Source organism: Aethalodelphis obliquidens, unplaced genomic scaffold, assembly GCF_003676395.1.
Source record: "Aethalodelphis obliquidens isolate GAN/ISIS:26980383/991018 unplaced genomic scaffold, ASM367639v1 scaffold69, whole genome shotgun sequence".
Lineage (NCBI taxonomy): Eukaryota > Metazoa > Chordata > Mammalia > Artiodactyla > Delphinidae > Aethalodelphis > Aethalodelphis obliquidens.
This window is the reverse complement of record NW_020838013.1, coordinates 1,452,971-1,477,865: the sequence shown is the minus strand read 5'-3', so window position 1 is coordinate 1,477,865 and position 24,895 is coordinate 1,452,971. Positions and strand designations below refer to the sequence as shown.

The window sequence follows — 24,895 nt, the reverse complement described above, 5'->3', positions numbered from 1 at the left end:
TCTGTGGCGCTTGAAACATCCTGGAAATCTCTGCCGAACGTTCCCAGGAATGAAGAACTCTTTGCAGAAGGTCGTTTTATTGCCCTTTCAGACCCACAGTGCGAGTCAGGGGAGGAGGCCTTTTAGGAAACCTGTAACTCGCTGCTCAGGGCCACCTGTGCCTTGATCTAGGAACACCTTTCCCAGGAAATATTTTCTTTTAAAAATTATACATGACTTTTATTTTTTTTTATTGAAGTAAAGTTGAGTTACAGTGTTGCGTTAAATACTGCTGTACAGCAAAGTGACTCTTATACATACACACACACATTCTTTTTCATATTCTTTTCATTATGGTTTGTCACAGGATATTGAATATAGTTCCCTTTGCTATACAGTAGGACCTTGGTGTTTATCCATAGCTTTATTCTTTATTATCTAAAAAACCTCCCAACTTAAAGTTTAATCAACGAGAGCATTTATCTTGCTTTTCTGTCTCATAAGCACCAGAAAATTAGAAGTTTCTATCTTCACCGATTTCAGAGGAATACTTAAAATAACTTAATCAATGGACTTCGGTGTGAATGAGGGAGAGAAAGGAGTGGGTTTTGTGCTTTGAACAATGTGGACATGATGGAAGGTCTATGATGATGGCTGGAGATCCTTAGTGCCAGCTGAGAGCTGAAGCCACCCAGAAAGCCAGAGAAGGGCTCTCGAAATGCCCTGGGGAAACATGAGGAACGTGAAGAGAGCGGGATGGAACCCCCGAGCATCTTACGTAAGATCTGTTAGGATCTTCTAGAGTCTTTCTCCTGTTTGGAGGAAACAGACCTGCAGGGAAACTCTTCAGTTTCCCCCGCTCTGTTCTGTTCTTAGCAGTCCAAGCTTGACTGCCTCTCTCTGTTTCCTAGATGCTGGAGTCTGGGTGTGTCTCTTTGATGGTCTTCCCTCTGCTCGTCCCGAGCGGCCCCTCTCTCTGCTTTGCACAGCAGTTACAGGTGTTGGTAGGTGGAGCTCGCCCCCGTTTCTGTGAATCACGACTAGGATAAAGCCATTGTCCCTAGTTCCCGTAATCACCTCCTCCCCACCCCACAAGATCACTGGAGTTCCCAATACCCCTCCCTCAGTCTCTTTATTCATGATACGGTCTAAGTTGGAATCTTCCTTTGGAGGAGAACCCAAGTGCCGGGAATTTATACTTTATAAATTTTAGCTTTGAATTAACTCAGTCATGGGTTAGTAAACCTTTTGATCTGAAGATCACTTTGAACTCATAGACCATATTAATCATTAATCAAGGGAATCAGGTGTTGTTTGATTAACAGACCAACAACTCCCCCACGCCAGGGTGTACGTAGTTAACTTCGAAATACAGCACTCATCTGTCTCTCGCTTATTATGCTTGGGACAGAAAGACACTTCCCTGGGTCCTTTCTGGTTTGTACCCAGTGAGGCAGAGACCCTCAGGAGCATTTCAGGGCTTATGTTCACTCATTCATCCAACAGACATTTTGGAGTGTCTGCCACGTGCCAAGCCCTGGCTCCGCCCACCTCTGCCTGAACCCATGAGCGCTGGTCAGGGCTGGCAGTGAGCAGTTCTGAGATGGTTGGGGGGATGCAAGACACAGTGGAGCATGGGGTGGAGACTACCTGCTGGACAGTGGTCTCCCCCTGCTTCCGAGCTGTCCTTAAAGTCATGAGCTTTGGAATGCACACACCATACTTTGCAGATGAAGAGGGGAGCATTTCCTGAAGTGTTACTAAAAAACCTGTAGCGGTTCCTGCATTCTAGGGTAAAAACAACTCTGCTTTGAGTGGGACCCCTTGGTGAGCCTATTTGGTCTTGTAGATATAAGGCACACACCCACTGTTGGAGGGGAGATTCCAAGGGAAAGTCATCTGAATGCAAATGTTTCTGAGATGTTAAATGCTGATCTTTTGTTTGTGTTCTTATTTGTTTTTTAGTGTTTATTCCTTTTTGCTTTGGGGGCATGGGTGAGTGGGGACAGTGGTGGCATTGGTTCGCCTGGCATATCACAGGGAACAGAGAACAGAAGCGTGCTGTGTTCCTTAATTAGGGAGGCCCAGTCTAAGTGACACATGGCCCGGCAGGTGCTACGTACAACCCAGATGTTTTGCTTAAGGATGGAAAGATGGACTTCGGGAGACCCTGAATAACCTCTGCAGAGATTATTGTGATGACAAAGGGATCTGGTGTTGCTGGCCAGGAGTGGGAGATAACGAGGGGAAAATATACCAGTCAGGCGTGCCAACTGACACGTGGGGAATGAACCCCATCTCTGGGGCAGCAGGCCAGAGGCTGAGGAGAGAACCAGACAGAGGGGACCCCCTAGTGACACCGGGAGTAGGGATGAGCTGCTCCCCAGTTCCTAGTTTTATGTTTTTGTCTTACGCTTATAATCACCTTCTGTTAGCCGCAAGCCACCTGCTCGCTGTGTGTGGGGGATAAAGGAAGGGGCCAGTGTGCATGGCTTTTAGCACCCGAGAGGGCTGCAGCTACGGGGAGGAGAGGTTCAGAGACCCCCCAGAGGGAGTCCGTTGGGAGCAAGCAGACCAGCGTTTCCATGTGGGAGTCCTCTGGAACCTTCTGGGACGGAACTGGATTTCCCCCAGTCAGGCGGGAGGGGAGCTTGTTCAAAATGTAAAGATTTTAAAGGGAATCATGACTTTTGATTCTGCAGGACTGGGATTTTTATGTCACACGTAGTCAAGCACAGCACAAGGGGAGGAGGTGTTGTATGCATGGCATGCTGACGCTAATAGACCATTCTGACCCTGCACTGTTCCTGTTGAAACTTCTTTTATCACTTTAGCCGAACAATACAAGCTCTAAGAATGCTTTCTGAGCCCCTCAAAGTTCTGTTCTCTTGAAATGTCTGTTCCCAGTGCTTTTTTTTGTGTGGTACGCGGGCCTCTCACCGTTGTGGCCTCTCCCGTTGCGGAGCACAGGTTCCGGACGCGCAGGCTCAGTGGTCATGGCTCACGGGCCCAGCCGCTCCGCGGCATGTGGGATCTTCCCAGACCGGGGCATGAACCCGTGTCCCCTGCATCGGCAGGCGGACTCTCAACCACTGCGCCACCAGGGAAGCCTAGTTCCCAGTGCTTTTGAAGCCCACCAGCCCATCGTTAACTGGGCAGATGCTTTAACCAGAAGACAACTATTTATGGACCACACGATGTTTCTTGGTGCAAAGTGGTTCGTTTTTTTTGTTTTTTGTTTTCTTCTTCTTTTTGTTTGATTATGGTGGGTATTAAAATATATTCGGTTTGCTAGGTTAAATATAAAAAGACAAATTTTTTCTGTGTGCTTTCAGAAAGATTGCTTAAAGTTCAACTTCAAAGTTAAAGCGTATTTGAGTTTGTAGCAACATGGGGGGGTGCCTTGTAAATGAGTAATTTGGGGTTCTGCCAGTTCCGTTTCAAAAGAAGGGCGTTTGAAAAGAAACCAGTGGAGGCCACAGGTTCCTGGTATTTCCGTCTTGATGCAGGATGGCTCCCCCAACCTTTGCTTGATCCTGCGAGCCGTGAGCATGTTGGCAGGGAGAGTTCTGAGCTGGAAAGACAAGGGAGGTCTGGCTGGCTTTAGTGGATTTTCCAGAGCCCTGGCTTCTGCACTTTGCATGAGCATCAGAACCCTCCCTTTAGGCATAATATCATCGAGCTGCCTGATGAGTGAAACGGGAAAAATGGAGCAGCTCTGGGCTGGGCAGGGCCCAGAGCTTCACTTGGGCAGCCTGGGGGGCGTGTGCTAGACCCGGAGCCCTGGCGGACAGGCTCCGCCAACAGTTGAGGGCAATAAAGTAATAATGACAAGGACAGCAGTGACATTCGCGGAGCGTTCACGCTGTCCCAGGCGCCGTTTCTTTCTTTTTAAAAAATTTATAGTGAATTTTATTTAAAAAATATTTTTAATGTAATTTTTATTTTATATTGGGGTATAGTTGATTTACAGTGTTGTGTTAGTTTCAGATGTACAGCAAAGTGGTTCAGTTATACGTATACATATACCCATTATTTTTCAGATCCTTTTCCCATTTAGGTCATTACAGAGTATTGAGTAGAGTTCCTTGTGCTATACAGTAGTTCCTTGTTGATTATCTATTTTATATATAGTAGCGTGTATATGTTAATCCCAGCCTCCTCATTTATCCCTGTGCTGTTTTAAATACTTTTGGACGACCTTCAGTCACCCTGTGGCTCTATGTGTTCATTATCTCCATTACAGACTTGGCCCCCGTGAACACGTAGCACCCACTCACCCAGCTTTACACAGTGCTCCAACTGGGTAAATGTTTATAGCAGTAATGTCTCCACTTGGCAAAATAAGGACTTTAAAATCAAGAGCTGCTTTATCATGAACCCAGAGATAAATACCAGAAGAGGGTATTTAAGGCCCGGAGATGCATAATTGAAAAGGGAAATGTGGGCAGGGAGAAAGGGCTAGTCATCCACGGGGCTCACAGCAGAGGTAGAATTAATTGCATATAATCCTAATACCAGACCTTGGCTTTTGCGTGAATAGTAATAGATATTCATGAGTAGGATAAGCTTTCGAGCTGACCTATGATACCTTTGGGACAGAAAGTCCCTGCAGGGTACAGACACTGAGTTGTGATGACCCAAATGCAGTGTCTCTCACAGGGCTGAAGCAACAAGGTGTGTCCTCTTTACCGGGAGGTGGCGGGAAAAAACTCAATCCCGGGAGGAACTCAGGAGCCATGGATCATCAGAACCTCTTTGGTGGGAATCCACTTCCAGGATTGATGCTGCACAGGCCCACCCACCAGTGGCTGCAGCAGAGCTTGCCCGGACGCTGAAACCCACCGGGAGGGCAGCTCTGGCGTCTCGGGGATCCCAGTCTGGCACATTGTAGCAGCAGCCTTCACCGCCATCTCGGCTCAGGGCGATAAAACAAGAAGTTTCAATATTTCTCACTCACATGCAGACGCTGAGGGTTCTGTTCTTCCATTCCTCTGTGCCCATGGGTGGCAGCCCTGGGGCTTCGCAGGGCAATAGGAAAACAGTGCTCTAAACTGATGAAACTGCCTTCTGGGGACTCACACTCAGGACTTCTGCTCTGCAAGGCTGCGCTCCGGAAGGGCGAGGCGGGAGAGGCTCACTGAGCCTTGTTGGTTTAAGGGCACTACCCAGACCCCAAACACGAGGACCCGGCCAGACATATAATATTAAGAAAAGTGTGGAAAGAAGGATATTTGGCATGGTTGAGCTGTGATCCTCCAAATAGAGGGAAATAACCTGTTAGAGACGTCTTGAAGTCTCACCCCTGGACATTCCCTGAGCCACAAGTAGACCTGTGTTAGGACTCTCTTAGTTTCAAGGGACAGAATACTCAACAACAGAAGTGCTTAAGCGAAGTGACGCATTTACTGGCTGAAGTGACTGTCAAATCCTGGAACAGAAAAGAGTACATCTGGACTTAGGCCTTCATACCATCAGCGTCAAAATACCCTGATGGGCCAGTTCTCCAGAACTGTGTGATTATTGTGGATTCGGAAGTGAAGGAGTCAGACGGGCAGAAACAGCCAATGACCACAGTACACCTTACGATCTCAGATCTTTGCTCTTCCTCTCCCAGTAGGACTCCAAACATGATCTAGTGCACAGAAGCTGATCGTTCCGTCCAGACTCATGGCTGGGATTCCTTAGAGAAGCTTTCTATGTGGTGAGACACACGGGTAGCACTGGTGAACAGATTTCCCCCCTTAGGTTATTCCATAGGAAATGTGTGTTTTCTCCTGCTCCTTGGACAATAACATATTCTCTCGTGTTTCTGGAAAATGATTCCGCTCCTGGGCAATAAAAACCACAGAATTAAAGCCTGCACACAAACTATGGTATATGCTCTTTAGGCTACTGGGCAGTTATACAGGCCAATTGAAGATCCGTACTGTAGGACTCTTACGTATCTGATGATTACTTTAGGGGGTACCCACAGAAGTGACTGATAACGTTCTCATGATGGATATCACCTATTGATAACAGGCCAGCAAATGGCAACAGAATTTTAAGATCCAGATTGAAGATCAGTGAGCTCTCTCATTTATAGTGCAGAATGTGGCTCCCTCCCGCCTATGCTGTGTGGACTGGTATTGATTCAATGACTTTGACGTAATCCCTATAGTCAAACTTTATCCGTTCAAGGAAAAACAGAACTGGGGCAAAGTCTAAAATTCGTCAGTTCCTAAGGAGCACCAGATACGTTATGCACTGATGAAGGTGTATTGGGGAACTTATGGCAACAAAGGAATCTCTTCATATTTTTGGATACTGAGGAATAATTCACTCTGCTGCCAGGAGGTACTCAAGTTACACTGGGAAATTACTTTAACTGGATATGGAAATAACTTTCAGATTGGACAATGGACGGTTATAATTTTGTGGGTGGGAACTTCAGGGCTGATACACGTCAAGTAGTGGTGATTGATACTGCTGAACGTATTGTGGGAATCAATATGTTATATATGTGTAGAATTCTGGTTACTGTAAGGGATGTTCCCAATGGGGAAATGTCGTAATTCGAAGCAGATTAGTAAGATAAGTGCACACCAAGAACCATCTATCTTCCCCAGCATTGTCACGTAGTTCCTTTGTGATAGTAGAGGATAGCATTGTAGAGGGAAGCAGGTTACTACAGTAATCATGGAGATAATGGAGGAAGAAGAGCTTAATAAAAATATCACATTATTAAATAGCTTTGTGTGATCAATCAAAAAAGTCCAATGAAGCTTGGTGCTCCACTGTGGACCCCTGAAATTTAGGGAGGCATTATCTCCCTTGCAACTGCAGTTGTGATATCATGAAGTCATGGAGTCGTCATGGAGTCCATTGTGCAGACCGAGGGCATGTGTTAAGCAGTGATGATGACATGGCTAATGCCTGTTAAGAGACGGTTTCTTATTGCCATTTGGGTTCTAGTGAGGTATGAGCCTTCCTGCTCTGCCTCCCTCAGAAAGGAGCTGCCGAGTATAAAATAGATATTTTAGCTGCAGACTAGCATCAGCTCTGCATCAGTGGGGTGTCCCACAACTCAGACGGTAGTCTTCTGATCCCTTTTTGTGACGTCCTTTGTGGGTTGTGGGACAAAGACGATGAAGAACTTGTATCCTTGGCTACTTGTCACTTCACTGTCTATGTAGATAAATAAAAATGGTTTGTTTTATCTGGACTCTCTGAATCAGTCAAGGCTCTGATCTTTTGATGGGATCTTGACAGACGAAGGATGAGCTCTTGGAGTTGTGGTTCGAAAAGGGAGCATGGAGGAACTATAACCAGCAAAAGAGATACTAGGAACAGCTAGGAAATCTGTGTTAGATATTGTCTACTTCAGATATTCTTTTACTTATCGTTGCTTGCTTCTCCTGCTGTCTCTGTACATTTTACCCTCATCCATACAAATGGATACACATCCATGTAAATGGATTAATTTTCATTTCATCCAAATCAAATGTCTGGTTTTCCCTTAACTCTTTATTGTCATTCCCTCAGAATTCAAACAATGTCAAATTCGGTCAATTCTATCCACTAAATCTATTTCTATCATCATAATGAAATCAGAATGAAAATCATAACATTTCCTGACCTAATACAATTTTAACCCAAAATGAAGAAACAGTATCCACGGTCTCTTGGTGTGCAGTAAAGACTTTAACTCAATGGCCTAGGATGTTCAAAACCTGCTCTATCTGAGGAAAGGACTGGCCTTTTTCTCTCTCCTGGGAGACAACCTATAAGTCTTTTGAATATTTGATTTGATCAGGGTTTATTTGTATATCTGGGACTTGGGCTGTGACAGATAGTTTCGCTACGAATCTGATTTACGGTGAATGAGTGCTTTTGTTAACCTGGGGCCATGGGTCATTTTATATCAGTCTGACCTTTTGGGGGACTAGAACTGAGTAGTTAAGGGCAGTCACTTGGGGCTGTCCAACTTACAAGACAGGCGCCCAATAAAAACCCTGGACACCTAGGCCTGGGTGAGTTTCTGTGGCTGGAATTTCTTCATACGTCTTGTCATGTACCACACACGTGTTGCTGGTAGAATTAAGCGGTGTACGTAACTCCAAACAGGAAAGGCCAACAGGAAGCTTGTGCTTGATTCCTTCTGGGTTCCACCTAAGGCATTTTTCCTTTTCTGATTTTAATTTTTCTTTTCGCTGTAATAAGCCATGAGCATACTATAAGAGCTTTTCAGAATTCTGTTACTCCTTCCAGGAAATCATGAGACTCAAATGTGTTCTTGGGGACCCCCAACACTCTTGGGATACTTCAGTGAAGGTAAATTAACAGATCAGTCTTTGTTTTGCGTCTGGTGTTTTGGGATTAAAAAAAACCTCTTCACCATTCATTTTCATGCAGGAGGTGTATTAGAACTACAATCTATAAGTTTGTGAGGAAGGCATGACTGGTTACAGCTAAATGTTGAACCAGTATTGCTGCAACAGAGTGCCCAGGCAAGCTACGGGAGGAGGTAGAGATGGAAGAGCCCTTCAGAAATGTCTGGTATCGAGTCCCAGAATGAGCCAAGTTAACGCCACAAGGATGAGTTATTGTGTATGAGCAGTCCCTCAGGAGTGTAACATTGAAGGGTGTACATCACTTTGACCAAGGACCAGTCCAAGGAATAGATGTGTGCGTTAAGTCATTCTCTTGTTGTAGCCCATCTATCTTGCCCATAGGGATGGTATGCTGTATTTGTCATTGCCATAGGTTATCTAAAATGGAACAATATCTCTATATCTAGGAAGTGAAACACATTGATAAATGACAAAAAGCAGCTCTTTAGTTGAGATATCCTTGTATAAGAGTTTTCAGCTCCTATAGAACATGCTATACAGACAATGGCTTACGGTGACTAAGCCACTTAGTCTCTGTCTTGTGATCAACAGCAGCTCATGGGCTCTGGAGAAAATAGATTCTGGGAAACAGGGATCAATGAATGTATCTTTAACTTTTCTGAAAAGAAAGACGCTAGGATGGTAAAAAACAAAAACAAACAAACCCCAGCTTTACTAAATTGCATGAGTGCAATTGCAGGTCTCTAGTTTTCACACATTTCCTTTTCTCAGGTTCACTACAAGACTGTATTCCACTCAGTGATGTCCTAATAACTTGGAGAATAATAAAGCGTAATAACTTAGAGAGGGTACCGACGGAAGCCTCTTTCAGCAGAGATTTCCGTGCCACGTCATTACATGAATCACCTGCTGTCCTAAAAATAGCTGCACTTGCTTTATGTACTGTCCTTCTTTAGGAACCATGATAGATTCCATGATACTATTTCTGAATAATTAATAGAATCAGATTTTATATAACGATTGTCAAAAATTATATACAGCCTCATGGTTCAAAAGGGTGTGGTTGACAAGGCCTCTGTTAGTGGGTAGTCTGTGTCTATGTCCAGGAAGAAGCTCTGATACTACAATTAGGAGGCAAGATTTGCCATATAGCACTTCCTCACTTGATTTGAAATGTCATTAGTTATCTGAATTCAGTTTTTCCTTTTATAAAAATCCTTTTAAGAAATACTACAAAATACAGAGTAAACGAAACACTTTCACTGATAATCCTGTTGCAGAACAATGACAGATTGGACGTTTTTGAAGAATGACCCTGCAACTCTGTGTCAGACTGAAAGGAAAATTCCCCAACCCTCTCACCACAATTTTCTATACTTGTGCTTACTATACTTCTCCACCAAAATATACCTCACTCTACTCTCTCTATCACAGAGCATCTGCTGGGCCACAGCTGCTGGTGTAATGTCAAAGACCCATGAGGACCTGTGGGACTTTATCTGCCATGAAACATCAGATTTTATGGACTGGCAGCTAAGCTAGCCTTTGGGGTGATGCACAATAGATGCTGTCTAGTCTTTCTCCTGATGGGATATCGAACATTTCATTAGGAAGAAGACCAGATAAACCAATGACATTCATTATTGAGAATTCCTTGGCATTCCCTTTCTCTCTTTCCCACTTTCTGCAAGTGGTAATTTCTGTGCTTCTCGATCTCTTGGAAGTCATTTGGCAGGAAAAAGGCAAAAGAAGACATAAGACTGGGGCTTCCCTGGTGGTGCAGTGGTTAAGAATCCACCTGCCAATGCAGGGGACACAGGTTCAAGCCCTGGTCCGGGAAGATCCCACATACCGTGGAACAACTAACCCCCTGAGCCACAACTGCTGAAGCCTGCGCACCTAGAGCCTGAGCTCCGCAACAAGAGAAGCCACTGCAATAAGAAGCGTGTGCACCAAACGAAGAGGAGCCCCCGCTCGCTGCAACTAGAGAAAGCCCTTGCACAGCAATGAAGACCCAACGCAGCCAAAAATAAATAAATAAAAAAAATAATTTATTTTAAAAAGAACTGAAATTAAAAAAAAAGAAGACTGTAAGACTGATTGACTTGATTGTGTTTCAAAAACTAAAGCCCATGGGGTAACTAGAAGGTTTGTGTGGAAGAGCTAATAAGAGAAAGAAGTTGAGTGTCTAGGAAGTCTGAGGATGGAGGAGTGCTTGTAGGTTCTGGGGGGGCAGGAACCCAGTCCTGAGCCCTGGCAACACTCTATGGAAACAGAAGACCCCTTCCATTGTGGCTGTGAAAGGAGCTGAGCTGTCAGATGAGAAGCCCCAGATTCCAACATTTCATTGTGGTGTGAATGGCAGAATCGCTGCACTTGAGTGTCCACTGGTCCAGTAGTAACCTCTTTGAACAGGTAACTGATAACCAGTGCAGCTCCTCCTTGTAACCGTATATACTCCTGGAATCTGGATAGCTCTGGTGTGGAAGTCTTGTGGAAATAATTTCCCAAAGTAACTGATTTGCAATTTTCTACCAGCCTGGAGGGAATGAGGACTTTAAAATAAATTTTCTTTGCCCATAGAAAATAAAAATGTGATGCCACGCCAGTACACAGAGACTAATATCTGCTACATCTGTTTTTAGACATTTTTTTTTCATTTCCTCTTTGTATCCAAGGCTCCTGTCATACTGCTTGGTAACTATTACATGCTGAATAAATGGTTGCTGACTCAATGAAAGATTTTTAAAGCTCTTTATAATGACACCATTCTGTTTTGTGCAGTTGTATGGTATATGTTATTTTATAACTCCACCATCAATTAACAAGTTTCCATTTACATTCCTCAGAAAAGTTGGTATTTTACTTAGCTTGTATGTCTTCAAATTTCAGTCGTTTTGTAGTTTTTCATAAATGTATTAGTCATAGGATTTTTTCTTTTGAAAATTATATGCTCTTGCTTTTGACCATCTAATATTGAATTATGTATTCTTTTCATGAATATTTATTAGAATCCTACATATTAATATATAATAATTTTGAAAATTGTTAATTTGTCTTTTGCAGTTTATTTTTGATAGTATCTTGTAATATTTTAGAACGTTGCATTATCCTTTTAAAACTTAGAGTACAGAAACTTACAAAGAAGCAAGTAAAATCTCATAAAGGTACACCACTGGCTTCCCTGGTGGCGTAGTGGTTGAGAGTCCGCCTGCCGATGCAGGGGACGCGGGTTCGTGCCCCGGTCCGGGAAGATCCCACGTGCCGCGGAGCGGCTGGGCCCGTGAGCCATGGCCGCTGAGCCTGCGCGTCCGGAGCCTGTGCTCCGCAACGGGAGAGGCCACAACAGTGAGAGGCCCGCGTACCACACACACACACACAAAAAGGTACACCACTAAAAGTTAACAGCTTTTATCCTTTTGGTGAATATTTTTTCTAGACGTCTCCCATAAGTTTTTCGAGTTTTGTCCAACAGAGGTTTTAAATGAGTATTTAGTCAAATCTACCTATATTTAAATCGTTGGCATTTGTTTTACTTATCAGAACATTTTCTTAATCCCAAGACCTTGTATCCACGTTTTCTATTGAATAACATGGCTTAATTGTTCCATTTGTCATTTTAACCATATGGAATATATATTTTTTTGGTTTAGAGAATGAAATCAAATTATTAGTCATTTATTTCTAAAGTTAGTTAATGATATTTATTACATAATCATTTTTTCTACCAGTGATTTATGATGCCCAAATTATCAAATTTTAAGTGTTCTACACACCACCGTCTCATTCTGGACTTCTTTTGATTTGTAAATACATCTGCATTTCATTTCAGCGTATGCGGCCCCAAATACTTGCACCACTTTCCCTCCATAAACTTCATTTTTCTGGATCTTGTCTATAATTAATTTGTAGATATATTTGGAACTTTTTCAAATTGTCCCCTAAGTAATTATTACATCAATTACTCTGTCATTAATTAGAGCAGAATCAATGTTTTAAATACTATTCTATCTTTCTTTCCAGAAACATGCTAGGGTGCTACAATTATACACATATTTTATTATGGTCCCTTTAAAAGTATTATGACTTTCCTCAAACTTCTTCTTATGATTAGTCATAGGCATTTTATATATAGTTATTTAGAACTGCAATTGTAAATGGGGTCCATTTTTCCTTTATATCTTTTTATTTATTTGTTTTCCAAATTTTGCCAATATCTGGGAATGATCCTAATTTTTCTTGTTTATCTTGCTCTTTGATTAGCAGTTAGTTCCTGGAATCCTTTAAAACTGGGTCACTTTCATGGAAGTATCTTCCTGCTTTGCTTTTCTTGAGCCTTTTCTCCTAGAACAAATACAATGAAAACAACAAACGAACAAAATTTTAAAAACATGGAAAAACATCTATGTCCTGCATTCTTTAGAGCAAGCTGATTCTTGGTCCACGAGTTTTGATAAAAACCATGACACCTGCCCTGAGAATTTGAGTAAATTTTGTGAAGAAAAAAGCCAAGTTCTCAGGGCACAATCTGGAGAGGCAGCTTTGGTAGTTTCAGCGCTCACCCTTGGACACCATGGTATTGGCTAACGGGGTCTTTGGAAGAGGCAAGGGAAGTATATTAAAGTTTTTAAACCCTTTCAAATTCTTGATCACTTAAAAATACCAATAACTGCCACCCTTTTCCTCTCTTTTCTTAACACTTTCATTCCCAGTGAAAACCAGATGGTCTGAATCTTACGGGCAGCACAGTAGGACTCCTTCCCCTGAGATATATTGTCATCTGTGGAAGGGGATCTTGTCCTCTCCCTGATCTCCCTCAGATCTTCAGCGACCAGGGTAGGTCACAGACCTACAGACACCAGCAATCTCAGGGAGGTTACTGCCCTCACTGGGCTGAGGGCTGCCAGGATCTGAGGGATGAGAATCTGGTGTCTGGATCTGTGCATGTTTGTGAAACACTTTCAAGGGTATGTATGTCACACTAGGGCATTAATTTTGGCTTCTTCATCACTAAACCTACTGGTGCCTACTGGTGTTGGTCTGTGTGATCTAGGGAGGCTCGGGGGAGTCTGAGGTCACTGTCAGGAGGGATGAGGCTGTAGCTAAACCAAACGCACTGACCCCCTGGAGTAGTCTAGGTGTAAGCCTTCTCCTGGGGACAGTGACCCTGCATGGTGCCTTGCCCTCCTAGCGCGAACCTGTATCACACAGCAACCCGAAGGGAGAGCCAGCGGTTTACTCACTCCTTTTCCACATCCTGGATGGAGTCAGGCAGAGGCTTATTCCTGGTTTCAGGAAGGAGTGGAACAACAAGGCCAGCGAGGATGGAGCAGACTCCATAGATGATCCAGGGTAGGTGGGGAGAATATACTGTTAGGATCATCAAGAGGGGAGCCAGGGCTGCCCCAATATTCGAAGCAATTCCCATGAATCCTGAGGCTGTTACCCTTGGAGTGCAAACAACAATACAAAAATAATCTGGTGTAAATCCATGCAAGTTATTTGTGATTTATTATTTTGCTTTGATTATAGGAGACATCTCAGCAATATTTAGACACATGAAGGCTGATGACGTACTCTTACGTTTAAAATATGCTCTTATTTGCTCACAAATTTTTCAAGTGCACAAGTGCATTAAGATATGTTTTCATTATTGAAAAATACTCTTACCAACAGCACCTACCCTTTAACGGTTCAGCAGATTATGGGAGATGATACATTAAAGGGCTTAACTCATGCCTGACAAAAGTGAGATTTTAACAAAAATTTTGGCTATAATTTTTGTTATTATTAATACTATTATAATCAATGCTTTTGGTAATGAATCAGATTAGTTTTCTTTCCACTATAAGTCTTGATTAGCTGGGAAAGGTCTGTTTTGACCCTGATAGAGCTTCCATGAGATTGTGTACCTGACAATGGTGGGGACTAGTTCATTTCCATGGGCAAAAGAACACATGAGAGCCATAGAAGAAACTGCTATTCCCAAAGTTGACAAAGCCACACGCAAGGTCTGTATTTCTGGAGAAGAAGACAAGTGAGACTCAGGAAATCTGAGCTGAAGAAATCACCATCCACCAAATTATAAATGAAAAAGACACAGTTGGGGGACATCCCTGGTGGTCCAGTGGCTAAGATTCCACGATCCCAAGGCAGGGGTCCTGGGTTCGACCCCTGGTCAGGGAACTAGATCCCGCATGCCGCAACTGAAGATCCTGCACATGGCAATGAAGGTCCCACGTGCTGCAACTAAGACGCGGTGCAGCCAAATAATTAAGTAAATAAATAAATATTTAAAAAGAAAAAAGAAAAAGACAGTTGGAGACACTTGCATGTGTTAAATACCTGGTAGAGAAAGCACACAGGAGCAGAGAATGTGCACAGCCTAATAGCTGAGAAATATTACAACTTAAATAAGAAATTAAAAACCTGAGTTATTGCATCAACTCTTCCTACATATCAGAGATTTCAGAAATTTGCCAAAGATGGAGAGGGGAACAAAAACCCAGCAAGAGTTTGCTTTCATTTACTCTGTCCAGTGTCTCTTCTGCCTTTCATGTATAACATAGGACTATTATATGAGCAATTACTGATGGATGTAAGGCTCACCAATATCCTCCAGGAGTTCAAAACCTGGGTGTTTACACAATGTTGACATGGGGCTAGTAATGCAGTAGAGAGTAATAGAAGAATGGGACTCGGGCTTCCCTGGTGGTGCAGTGGTTGAGAGTCCACCTGCCGATGCAGGGGACACGGGTTCGTGCCCCGGTCCGGGAAGATCCCACATGCCGCGGAGCAGCTGAGCCCGTGAGCCATGGCCGCTGAGCCTGCGCTCCGCAACGGGAGAGGCCACAGCAGTGAGAGGCCCGAGTACCGCAAAACAAACAAAAAATCATGAAAGCGTGACAACGTGGGAGTGAGCTCTGTTGTAAGGCAGCAAATTTGCGTTGATGCTGATATTCAAGATGGGATCCTGTCAAGTGCATCACTGCGCTGGGAGCTAGCTGAAGCATGGTGACCACCTGGGTTCCCCCATGAATTACATATGGTCATTTAATTTAGTAAAATTGATTTTAATAGAGGCTGTTAACAGCTTAACGCCTTTTTCCTACTCTCTGTACCTTCTATGCTTGAAGACAAAGGATTAAAAATACCTTAGAGTCAAGATGACACCCTGGGACCAGGGTTGCAGTTATGGCGACCTAATTCCAGACACAAGAGTGGATACATAGAATCAGGGAGTAAAGTTTCACTGAAACTGTAGTAATAAGAAAGAGACCAGACCAAGGAAGTGTCCTCACGTGAGATATAATTATATATAGTGACATAATACTGTCATTTACAGTTACAAGTGTGATTGGCCAAAGAGAAAGTGATCAATTGCTCTCCCAGAGAAACTGTCAGCAATAAATGGCACAAATTACCAAACACATCTCTGATATGATGAAGACAACCACATGTCTGAACTGACTTTTACTGACCTTTGCCTATTTCTCAGCCACTTAATGACAGAATCTATCCTAAATCCTCAGATTGGTTTTGGAAAATCCTTAGAACCCTAGTCTTCACTTCCTTCTGCCTTCAGATCCTGTCTTCAAATCTCTGAGGTAAGACATTTTCTTATTTCAACCTGTGCTCTCTTCTCACCTTGAGGCACAAATGTGACGGCCAGAATGGAGACTCCAAGGAGAAACATGAAGAGCGTCTGGCTTACTTGACGGCCCAGGTGATTCAGTGCCAAAAATGCAACATAATTGGCTGGGAGGTTGACTGCACCAAAAAGAACCTGGAACAGGAAAACATTGCTCCCTATGTACTGGAGGTGGAGAATCAGGCCAAAAAAGGACATGAAGTTTGCAAATCTGTGGTGAACAAAAATGAAAGACACTTATCATAAGGTGTAGAGCCTTTGTCTTACAAATGATGATAATAAATATTAGCCACGCAGCCAATGGTTGGTTTTAAAGTATAAAAACATGGTATATTTTATGGAATAATTCCTCGCAAGGTGATGAGTTTAAAATTCTAAAATTGGAGCTCCTAATTATTGTTAAGTTTTGGGGGAGGGTTTGGAGTGTTTTTTGTGGAGGATGCATGATGGAGCTTTCTAGAGTTTTAGCGCTTTTTTCTATATCTTCATCTGGGTGATGGTTGCATATGGAAATATTCATTGAGCTGTATATTTTTGTGCACTTTACTGCTTGTAATTTTACCTCCATTAAAATGGAAACAAACAAGTGAAGAAAGTTAAAGCCAATGTCTGTACCATGACTGAAGTTCTCAGTCTCAGTTTCCAGTGATGAGATTGGTAGGGTGATATGATAAACAAAACTCGCCGTTGTCTAAATAGCTCTGGGTCAGTATTTTTCATAACCCTTTGACTGCTCTAAACACAGCAATTACCATCATGGCTTCCTCTGTATTTTATCTCAAATCTGTTCCCACAACATGTTGTATCCTTTGATATGGGATAGATTCATGTCTCCACTATTTTAGCGTCCCTCATGCACTCTGAGAAGCCCACCTCACAAAGGACAGGAGACAGACGCTCTTACGCAGGTTGGGTGTACGGAACAAGTCAAACACAGAAGGTTTGGTCTGTGCGGCCTCCAGCTCCTCCTGCAGGATGGATCTCACAACCTTCAACAACAACAACAACAGACTGTTCAGTTGTCACACAACGGGAGGCACTGTGAGGCCCTCAACAGATGACAAGATAGATGATGTCCCTTTCCGTCTACTGGAAAATATAGCCACTGAGGATGTAATGACAGGAGTAAAAGTGGTATGACTAGAGAATTACAGAGTTAAAGGGGACTGAAGGAAATGACGTAGCAACAAAAATATTCAAACAAGATTCGAGAGGACTACAGGGCATCAGAAAGGGAGTGTACCTTAGATACTCAGATTAGAAAGGGAATCAAATGCAGAGTTGCTTGAGTTATGTTCCAAAGCTCCATTTGTGCCAGATGGTCATGAAAGACCTGAGAACTAAGCTTGGTTATCAGCTGGCTGTCCTGTGCAGAGAAACTGTTTATCTCAGGAAAAAGAACATTTCCTGAGAGTCTTTATTTTGGTTCTTTTCTCAGTCCCTTTGGGGGAAATCCTGGCATGTTGTGCCTCCGTGAATGAGATGCCTAGAATTAAAACTGAGGATGAAATTAGGAGAGCTCTTGGTATAGAATGATTTAAACCCAGAGTTGGTTATAATCTGGAGTTACTTAATAGCCCTGCAACATGCTAGGTATATACCTTGAGGAAGGTAATTAAATATTTCTAAAACTCAATTTACTTGTCATTAAAAAGAAGAATAGGTAGAAGAATCAGAGTAGGAGCAGAAGAGGTGGAGAAAAATAATGGCATTTCCCTCACAAGGATTTCCTGGTCCATACATGAGGCTAAAAATATGCATAAGGAATTATATCCAGCATACCTCAGATACTTACTTATTAGTTATTCAAACAATATAGTCTTAATTCTTATCCCACCTCTACAAATGAAAACGTACCATGAAGTCCATTGGAATAATTCCATGAGGAATTCAGAGAAATGAAAGGCCACCCTAACTGAGGACCTACACATGCAAGAATGTCCTTTCATTTAAAGAACAAGCCCAAATAGTGAAATCTTGGACTTAACACTTTTAGAAGAGAGGAGTCAGGATCGCATCTAACACCAGAATCCCATGACCACAGGCCATTGTCATGGACGATAATGTAAGAATGTGCTCAAATAATACTTTAAACTTGGGCCAGATGAGGGATGCAATGCCTGCAAGACTAGCCTTAAATTACATCCAATATCAAAGTTAAAGTTTGGGATATGGTGTGGTTATTTTACACTGGCCGTTCATTTTTGGTGAGCAAGCAGAGACGTGAATAGTGTTGGCAGATGTATTTGGGGGGGCGATGCCAGATCACTTACAGGAGCTCAAGGAGCTCCTCCTACCTGGTAAAATCCTTATTCAGGGGAAAAGAGGCCCGTATTCAAATGGGAACCTGCTGTATCTTCACTTTTTAAAAGGTACTTTTCTCTCTGATCTTCACTATTTTCTTGCTTAAAAAATGCTTTGTACCACTCATAACACTATCCTGGGGTAAAAAGCATGAAACAGCCCTCGTCTGAACCCTTGCCCAGTGGCGTTCTGGAATCAGTGTGTACAAATTCACAAAAGCCCTTTGTTCAATTTTTAGATGGTTTGTAAAGCAGTTGCCGTCTTGTTGGTGGCATGAAACTCACTGAGGTGGTGATAGTCGCACCACGGAAAGTGATAATTGCCACAAATCTGAGATCTATGCTTCTCTTCCTCTTGTAATGTTAAGTGTTAAACATTTACCAGCACACCCTGGTTTGACCCCTCTGTAAGTCATTTGGACTGCTCTCAACTGCAAATTTAATCATCTCTCTGCCTGGTTTAAACCTGGATAGTTCTACCTTAACCTGTAAGACCCATTTCATATATAACTACTTCCAAGATGCATTCATTGCCCACATATCTGCAGTTCAGATTTTATGTCCCTCCTTGACAGTCACATTCCACCCTTGCTTTAATTCAAAGAGACTTTATCAAGCCCATTTTACTTGTTGAGTGTGATCTTTCTGAAGATAGAAAGTGTAGACTTTTCCCCTCTGCGACTGTCACAGGATCTGTCATCAAGTAGTCCTGAAATAAATTTGGAAGGGAAAGAGGAAGACAAAAAGAAAGAGGGAAGACAGGGAGGGTGGAAGAAACTGGCTGAAGGTGGAATGCATTTAGAAGCTGAAAGACTTGAAATTCAAGAACCGATATAGGTATAAAACATGGATTGGGAGAGCTTTGAGAAGATGTTTGTCAATGAGATCAGAAATGGAGAAAATGGACATTTATTTCTTCAAAATTACAATTTATGATATTTAGAAAGAAACATCTCTTAATGTAGAATAGTTGGGAAAACTCTGAAGTTTTATGGATGTAAGAGAAACCTGCGGAGGATTCAGGGGAGAAGTTTGTGTTGGTCTCTCATAGTTGCCATGTCACTTACCATCACATAAGTGTGCCATCATTGAGTTTGTGAGAATCGAGTTTCAAGTGAATACTTTTTAATGGTTTCATTGGACAGTGCGCCTTGGGATCCTTTAAGAAAGTGTATTTCTTATACAGCCTGAAGTGTATTTCAGGCTGGGCTACTGTGGAGCATGAGTTCTTGTGTTTCTACTGGGTCTGAAACAATTAGGACAATAGAAAAGGAGACTGAAAAAGACTGTAGATGTCACACAGGAATAGGAGGAGGAAATTGGACAGAGCAGAGGTGAGAGGAGAGTATCAGAATTTGGAGTGTACAGAGTTTAGAGCAGGAAGGAAGGTAGATAAGACCACAATTGCATTGAAATATCAGAACCAGTAGAATGAAATGAGCAGGGGAGGAGGACAATTTATTAAAAGATAAAGAAGGAAAAGATGGAAAAATGAATCTGCCAAAGGATGACTGAAATAAGGACTGACCAAAAAGAAGTTGCCTGAGAAACACTGGTGGCTTAGGGTAGGGGCACTTTCTTCATAATCTTCATGTTTCCAAGAAGAAAGACTTTGAAAGAGTAATACTACAGACCACTTTATACCTACCCTCACTGCCCCTTGGAGGACTGATGTATTTGACTGGTAAATTAGGAGAATGCAATGGATAAGCTTCAGTGACCCAGAATGCCTTTAGAATGAAAATTCATTCAGGTTTGCTACCTGGGTCACACCTTATATTTAGCAATGCAGGCTCTGCATCTGTGGAAAAACCTGGCACTTGTGAATAAGTTCAGTTGTGGGCTGAAGTGTTAGCAAACTTATTGTTGCTTGAAATTTAGACACTTCCTCTATTTCAGTTTTCACTGTAGTGAAAAACATCAGTTTTTATTGTCATCTTTCTGAGCACATTAACTCTCCCTCAGTTGGGTGTGATTTAGGCAGAGGAAACGTTTAGCATTTACTGGACTCCAAGACAGCCCAAACTGGATTAATCAGTGGATTGTTATTGATATGAAGGGGAACAGCTTTAAGTAAGAAGGATTGTCTGGAGTGAATGTGTTTGGCAATCCGTCAGATGGAGGTTAAACATGACTAAGACCGCAAATTTCTGAATAATCTTTACAAAATTAAAAAAAATGGAATTAAGGCAATCTTGGGTACTCATTCGTGCAGAGAATCCAGTTCCTAAACCGAATTTCATTTGTTCCTCTTGTACAATGTTGTCTTTCCTCTTCTTGCCACTGAGGTGATTGTCATTTGCCATTTACTCTGATAATGCATTGTTCCTTTCTTTCTTCCAGCTCGTAACACTTATTTTTTGTTATTTACCTGGCAAATAACTTTCCTGTAAGACTTAAGCTTTAATTCTTTGGATTGGGCCAACCTGGTAGACAAAATACTAGGTGCGGGCTTGGAACTAAAGATACTTCCAAGATGTTAGTTGGCCCAAAATAATTTCCTATAAGTCAGGTATATATTGACACAGTCTCAGAGTGCCATAGAGCTCCACCTAAATTTCAAAATTTCTTTAAAGAAAGGACTATACTGGGGCTTCCCTGGTGGCGCAGTGGTTGAGAATCCACCTGCCAAGGCAGGGGACATGGGTTCGAGCCCTGGTCTGGGAAGATCTCACATGCCGTGGAGCAACTAGGCCCGTGAGCCACAACTACTGAGCCTGCGCCTCTGGAGCCTGTGCTCCAGAGAGGCCGCGTTAGTGAGAGGCCCGTTCACCACAATGAAGAGTGGCCCCCGCTTGCCGCAACTAGAGAAAGCCCTCCCACAGAAATGAAGACCCAACACAGCCAAAAATAAATAAATAAATAAATATTTACAAAAAAAAAAAAAAGGACTATGCCAATGGCTCTTTATCATCTCAGGGCCTCTCAGGGCCACTGCCTCTGTGTAATAACCCCAGGGACCACGCCACCCTTCTCAGGACCCCAACAACATGTCTGCCTGTGGATCCCATCACCAGACCTGCCTTTGGCCCATGAACAGCAGCAGGTCCATCCAGGGACCCTGAAATGAAACTTGCCTACCAACAACAGCACCTGTGGACCCTGGCATCTAGCCTGCCCACAGACAATGGCACCAGGCCTGGCCACAGACCCCAGAACAAGTTCTGCCTCTCCATGGACGCCAGCAGTGGGCCCTCCCACCTGCAGACCCTGGCTGAAGGCACAGCCGTATGTGGACCGAGGCAGTAGGACCCCTATTGAACCCTGCTAACTGGTCCCCCTGTAGTCTCTGCCAAGTGGGCTGCCCAGAATTTCCAGGGACTGGTGAAGAGCTTCCCTGCCAAAGCCAGACTGTAAAGACTGGAAGAAATAACTGCTTCTTCATATGCACAAACACCAATACAAGGCTGCAAGGATCACAAAGAATCAGGAAAACATGACATCACCAAAAGAACAAAATAAAGCACTAGTAACCAGTTCTTAAGAGGTGTAGATCTACAGACTGCCTACAAATATTTAACAATAATCATAAAGAAGCTAGTGAGCTGCAAGAGAACCCAGAAAGACAACAAAATGAAACAAGGAAAACAACACATAAAGAATAGGAGTTCAACAAAGAGGCAGAAACCATAAAAAAGAACCAAACAGAAATTCTGGAGCTGAAGCATATAATAAATGAACTAAAAAATTCAATTAAGAGCTTCAACAGCATATTTGATCAAACAAAATAAAGGACCTATGAACTCAAAGACAGGCCATTTGAAATTACATAGTCAGAGGAACAGAAAGAAAACAGAATGGAAAAGAGTGAAGACAGCCTAAGGAACTTATGGAACAATATAAAAAAATCAATATACACATTATAGGAATCACATAAGGAGAAGAGAGAGAGAAAGGACCAGAAAACTCATTTAAAGAAATGATGGATGAAAACTTCCCTTCTCTGGGGAGAGTGGTAGATATTCAGATTCATGAAGCACAAAGGACTCCCAGTAGGTAGACCCTAAAGAGATCTACATGGAAACATATTATAACTAAATACTCAAAAGTGAAATAGAAAGAGAGAATTTTGAAAGCAGCAAGAGAAAAGTGACTCACCACACTCAACAAAACTCCCATAAGACCATCAGTGGATTTCTCAGCAGAAATTCTGTAGGAAAGGAAAGAGTGGAATAATATATTCAAAGTACTGAGAGAAAAACCTGCCAACCAAGAATGGAGTACCCGCAAAAATGTCCTTTAAAAATGAGGAAGATAAAAACTTTCCCAGAGAAAAACTGAGGGAATTTGTCACTAAGAGACGTGCCTTACAGGAAGGGCTAAAGGAAGTTGAAATGAAAAAGATACTAAACAGCAACATGAAAGCATATGAAAGTAAAAATCTCTATGGTTAAAGTAAATATAAGACAAATACAGAATAATCTAATACCGTAATGGTGGCATGTAAATTTCTTTAACACTAGTATAAAAGTTAAAAGACAAAACTGTTAAGAATAACTAGAACCACAAAAATTATTAATAGATACATGATTTGAGAGAAGTGAATTCTGGCATTAATAACATCAAACGTGTTTAGGGAAAGTAGAAGTATAGTTTTTGCTCATAATAGAATTTTAGTTGTTATCAGCTTAAAATAGACTGTTATAACTATAAGAAGTTTTATGCAAGTCTCATGGAAACAACAAAGAGAAAACCTACAGTAGATATACAAAATAAAAACAGAAAAGAATCAAAGTATTGTACATCACTATAAAAAATCAAATCACAAGGGAAGATAGCAATAGAAGAGAGGAAAAAAGAACAATAAAACAGAGAGAAAACAATTTATCAATTGTAAGTACTTACCTATCAATAATTACTTTAAATGTAAATGGATTAAGCTCATCCATCAGAAGATATAGGGTGGCTGATGAATTTTTAAAAAAAAGATCCAATTTTATGCTATCTGTAAGACAGTCACTTTAGATTTAAAAACACAGTAAACATAAAGTGAACGGATAAAAAAAGACATTGCATGCAAATGATAACCAAAACAGAGCAGGGATAGTCAACTTGTATACATAAAATAGACTTTAATCAAATACTGTCACAAGAGACAAAGAAGGTAATTTATAATGATAAAAGGATCACTGCAACACAAAGATATGACATATAACCCACAAAGATTGAATCAAGAAGAAACAGAAAGCCTCAATAGGCCAATAACTAATAAAGAGTATGTGGCAGTGATTTTAAAAATTCCAGAAACAAAAGCCTAACACCATAGGGCTTTTCAGGTGAATTCTACCAAACATTTGAAGATTAATTAATTAGATATTAATTAATACCAATCCTCTCAAACTCTTCCAAAAAATAGAAGACAGGGACAGTTCTAAACTCATTTTGTCAGACCAATATGATCCTGATACCAAAATGAGACAAAGATACCATAAGAAAAGAAAAGAAAAGAAAAATGCAGGCCAATATTCCGGAAGAACATAGTTGAAAAAATCATCAAGATATTAGCAAACCAAATTCAACAGCATATTGAAAGAATCGTGCACCATTACCCAGTGGGCTTTATTCCTGGGATGTAAGGATGGTTCAATATAAGCAAATCAATGCGATACACCAAATTAACAGAATGAAGGCTAAAGATCGTGTGATTACCTCAATAAATGCAGAAAACACATTTGACAAAATTCAATGCACTTCTATGGTAAAAATTCTCAACAAATTAGGTATTGAAGGAACTTACATGAAAGGCCATGTATGTAAAGCCCACAGCTAACATCATACTCTATGGTGAAAAACTGAAAGCTTTTCCCTTAAGATCTGGAACAAGACAAGGATCACACTTCAGTGTAGGACTGGAAGTCCTGGCCAGAGCAATTAGGTAAGAAAAATAATAATAAAAGGCATTCAAATCAGAAAGCAAGAAGTAAAATTGTCTGTTTGAAGGCAACATGATCTAATTTGTAGAAAACCCTAATACATATCCAAAAAATTGTTAGAACTAATAAATGAATTCAGTAACGTTGCAGGATACAAAACTAACATATAAAATCAGTTATATTTCTATACACCAGCCACAAACTGTCTAAAAATAAAATTAAGAAAACAATCCTGTTTGCAGTAGCATCAAAATAATAAAGTATTTAGGGATAAGCTTAACCAAGGAGGTGAAAGACTTGTATACTGAAAACTATAATCCCTGAAGAAAGAAATTAAGGCAGATACTAGAAAATTGAGAGACATCATGTTCATGGATTAAACAAATAAATTAATACTGTTAAGATGTCCATACAACGCAAAGCAATATGCAGATTCAATAAATCCCTGTCAAAATCCCAATGGCATTCTTTACAGAAATAGAAAAAACAATCCTAAAATTCATATGGAAACATAGACGGTCCCCACAGTCAAAGCATTTTTGAACAGAAACAAAGCTGGAAGCATCACATATTCTGATTTCAAAATATATTACGAAGCCACAGTAACCAAGAGTGTGATACTGGCACAAAAACAGACATATAGACCAATGGAACAGAATAGAGAGCCCAGCCATAAACTCATGCACATACAGACAATTGATTTCTGACAGCTGTGCCAAGAATTCACAATGGGGACAGGATATTGTCAATAAA

The 24,895-nt window shown here is 41.6% G+C and overlaps 1 protein-coding gene across 2 annotated transcripts in view; it reads right to left on the bottom strand.

The window, feature by feature from the left end:
• Window positions 1-11,980: 11,980 nt before the first annotated feature.
• LOC113611349 (solute carrier family 22 member 9) overlaps window positions 11,981-24,895 on the bottom strand; it is a 33,937-nt gene continuing 21,022 nt past the window's right edge. The window contains exons 6-10 of one of the 2 annotated variants that reach the window (XM_027090170.1): window positions 16,840-16,955; window positions 15,963-16,177; window positions 14,228-14,336; window positions 13,559-13,762; window positions 11,981-12,659 (exon numbers count right to left, since the gene is read on the bottom strand). In XM_027090170.1, coding sequence (XP_026945971.1) covers window positions 12,599-12,659; window positions 13,559-13,762; window positions 14,228-14,336; window positions 15,963-16,177; window positions 16,840-16,955 — 705 coding nt within the window. In that variant the 3' untranslated portion in view covers window positions 11,981-12,598. The remainder of the gene's footprint in view (window positions 12,660-13,558; window positions 13,763-14,227; window positions 14,337-15,962; window positions 16,178-16,839; window positions 16,956-24,895) is intronic. The other variant, XM_027090171.1, reaches the window with a different exon arrangement.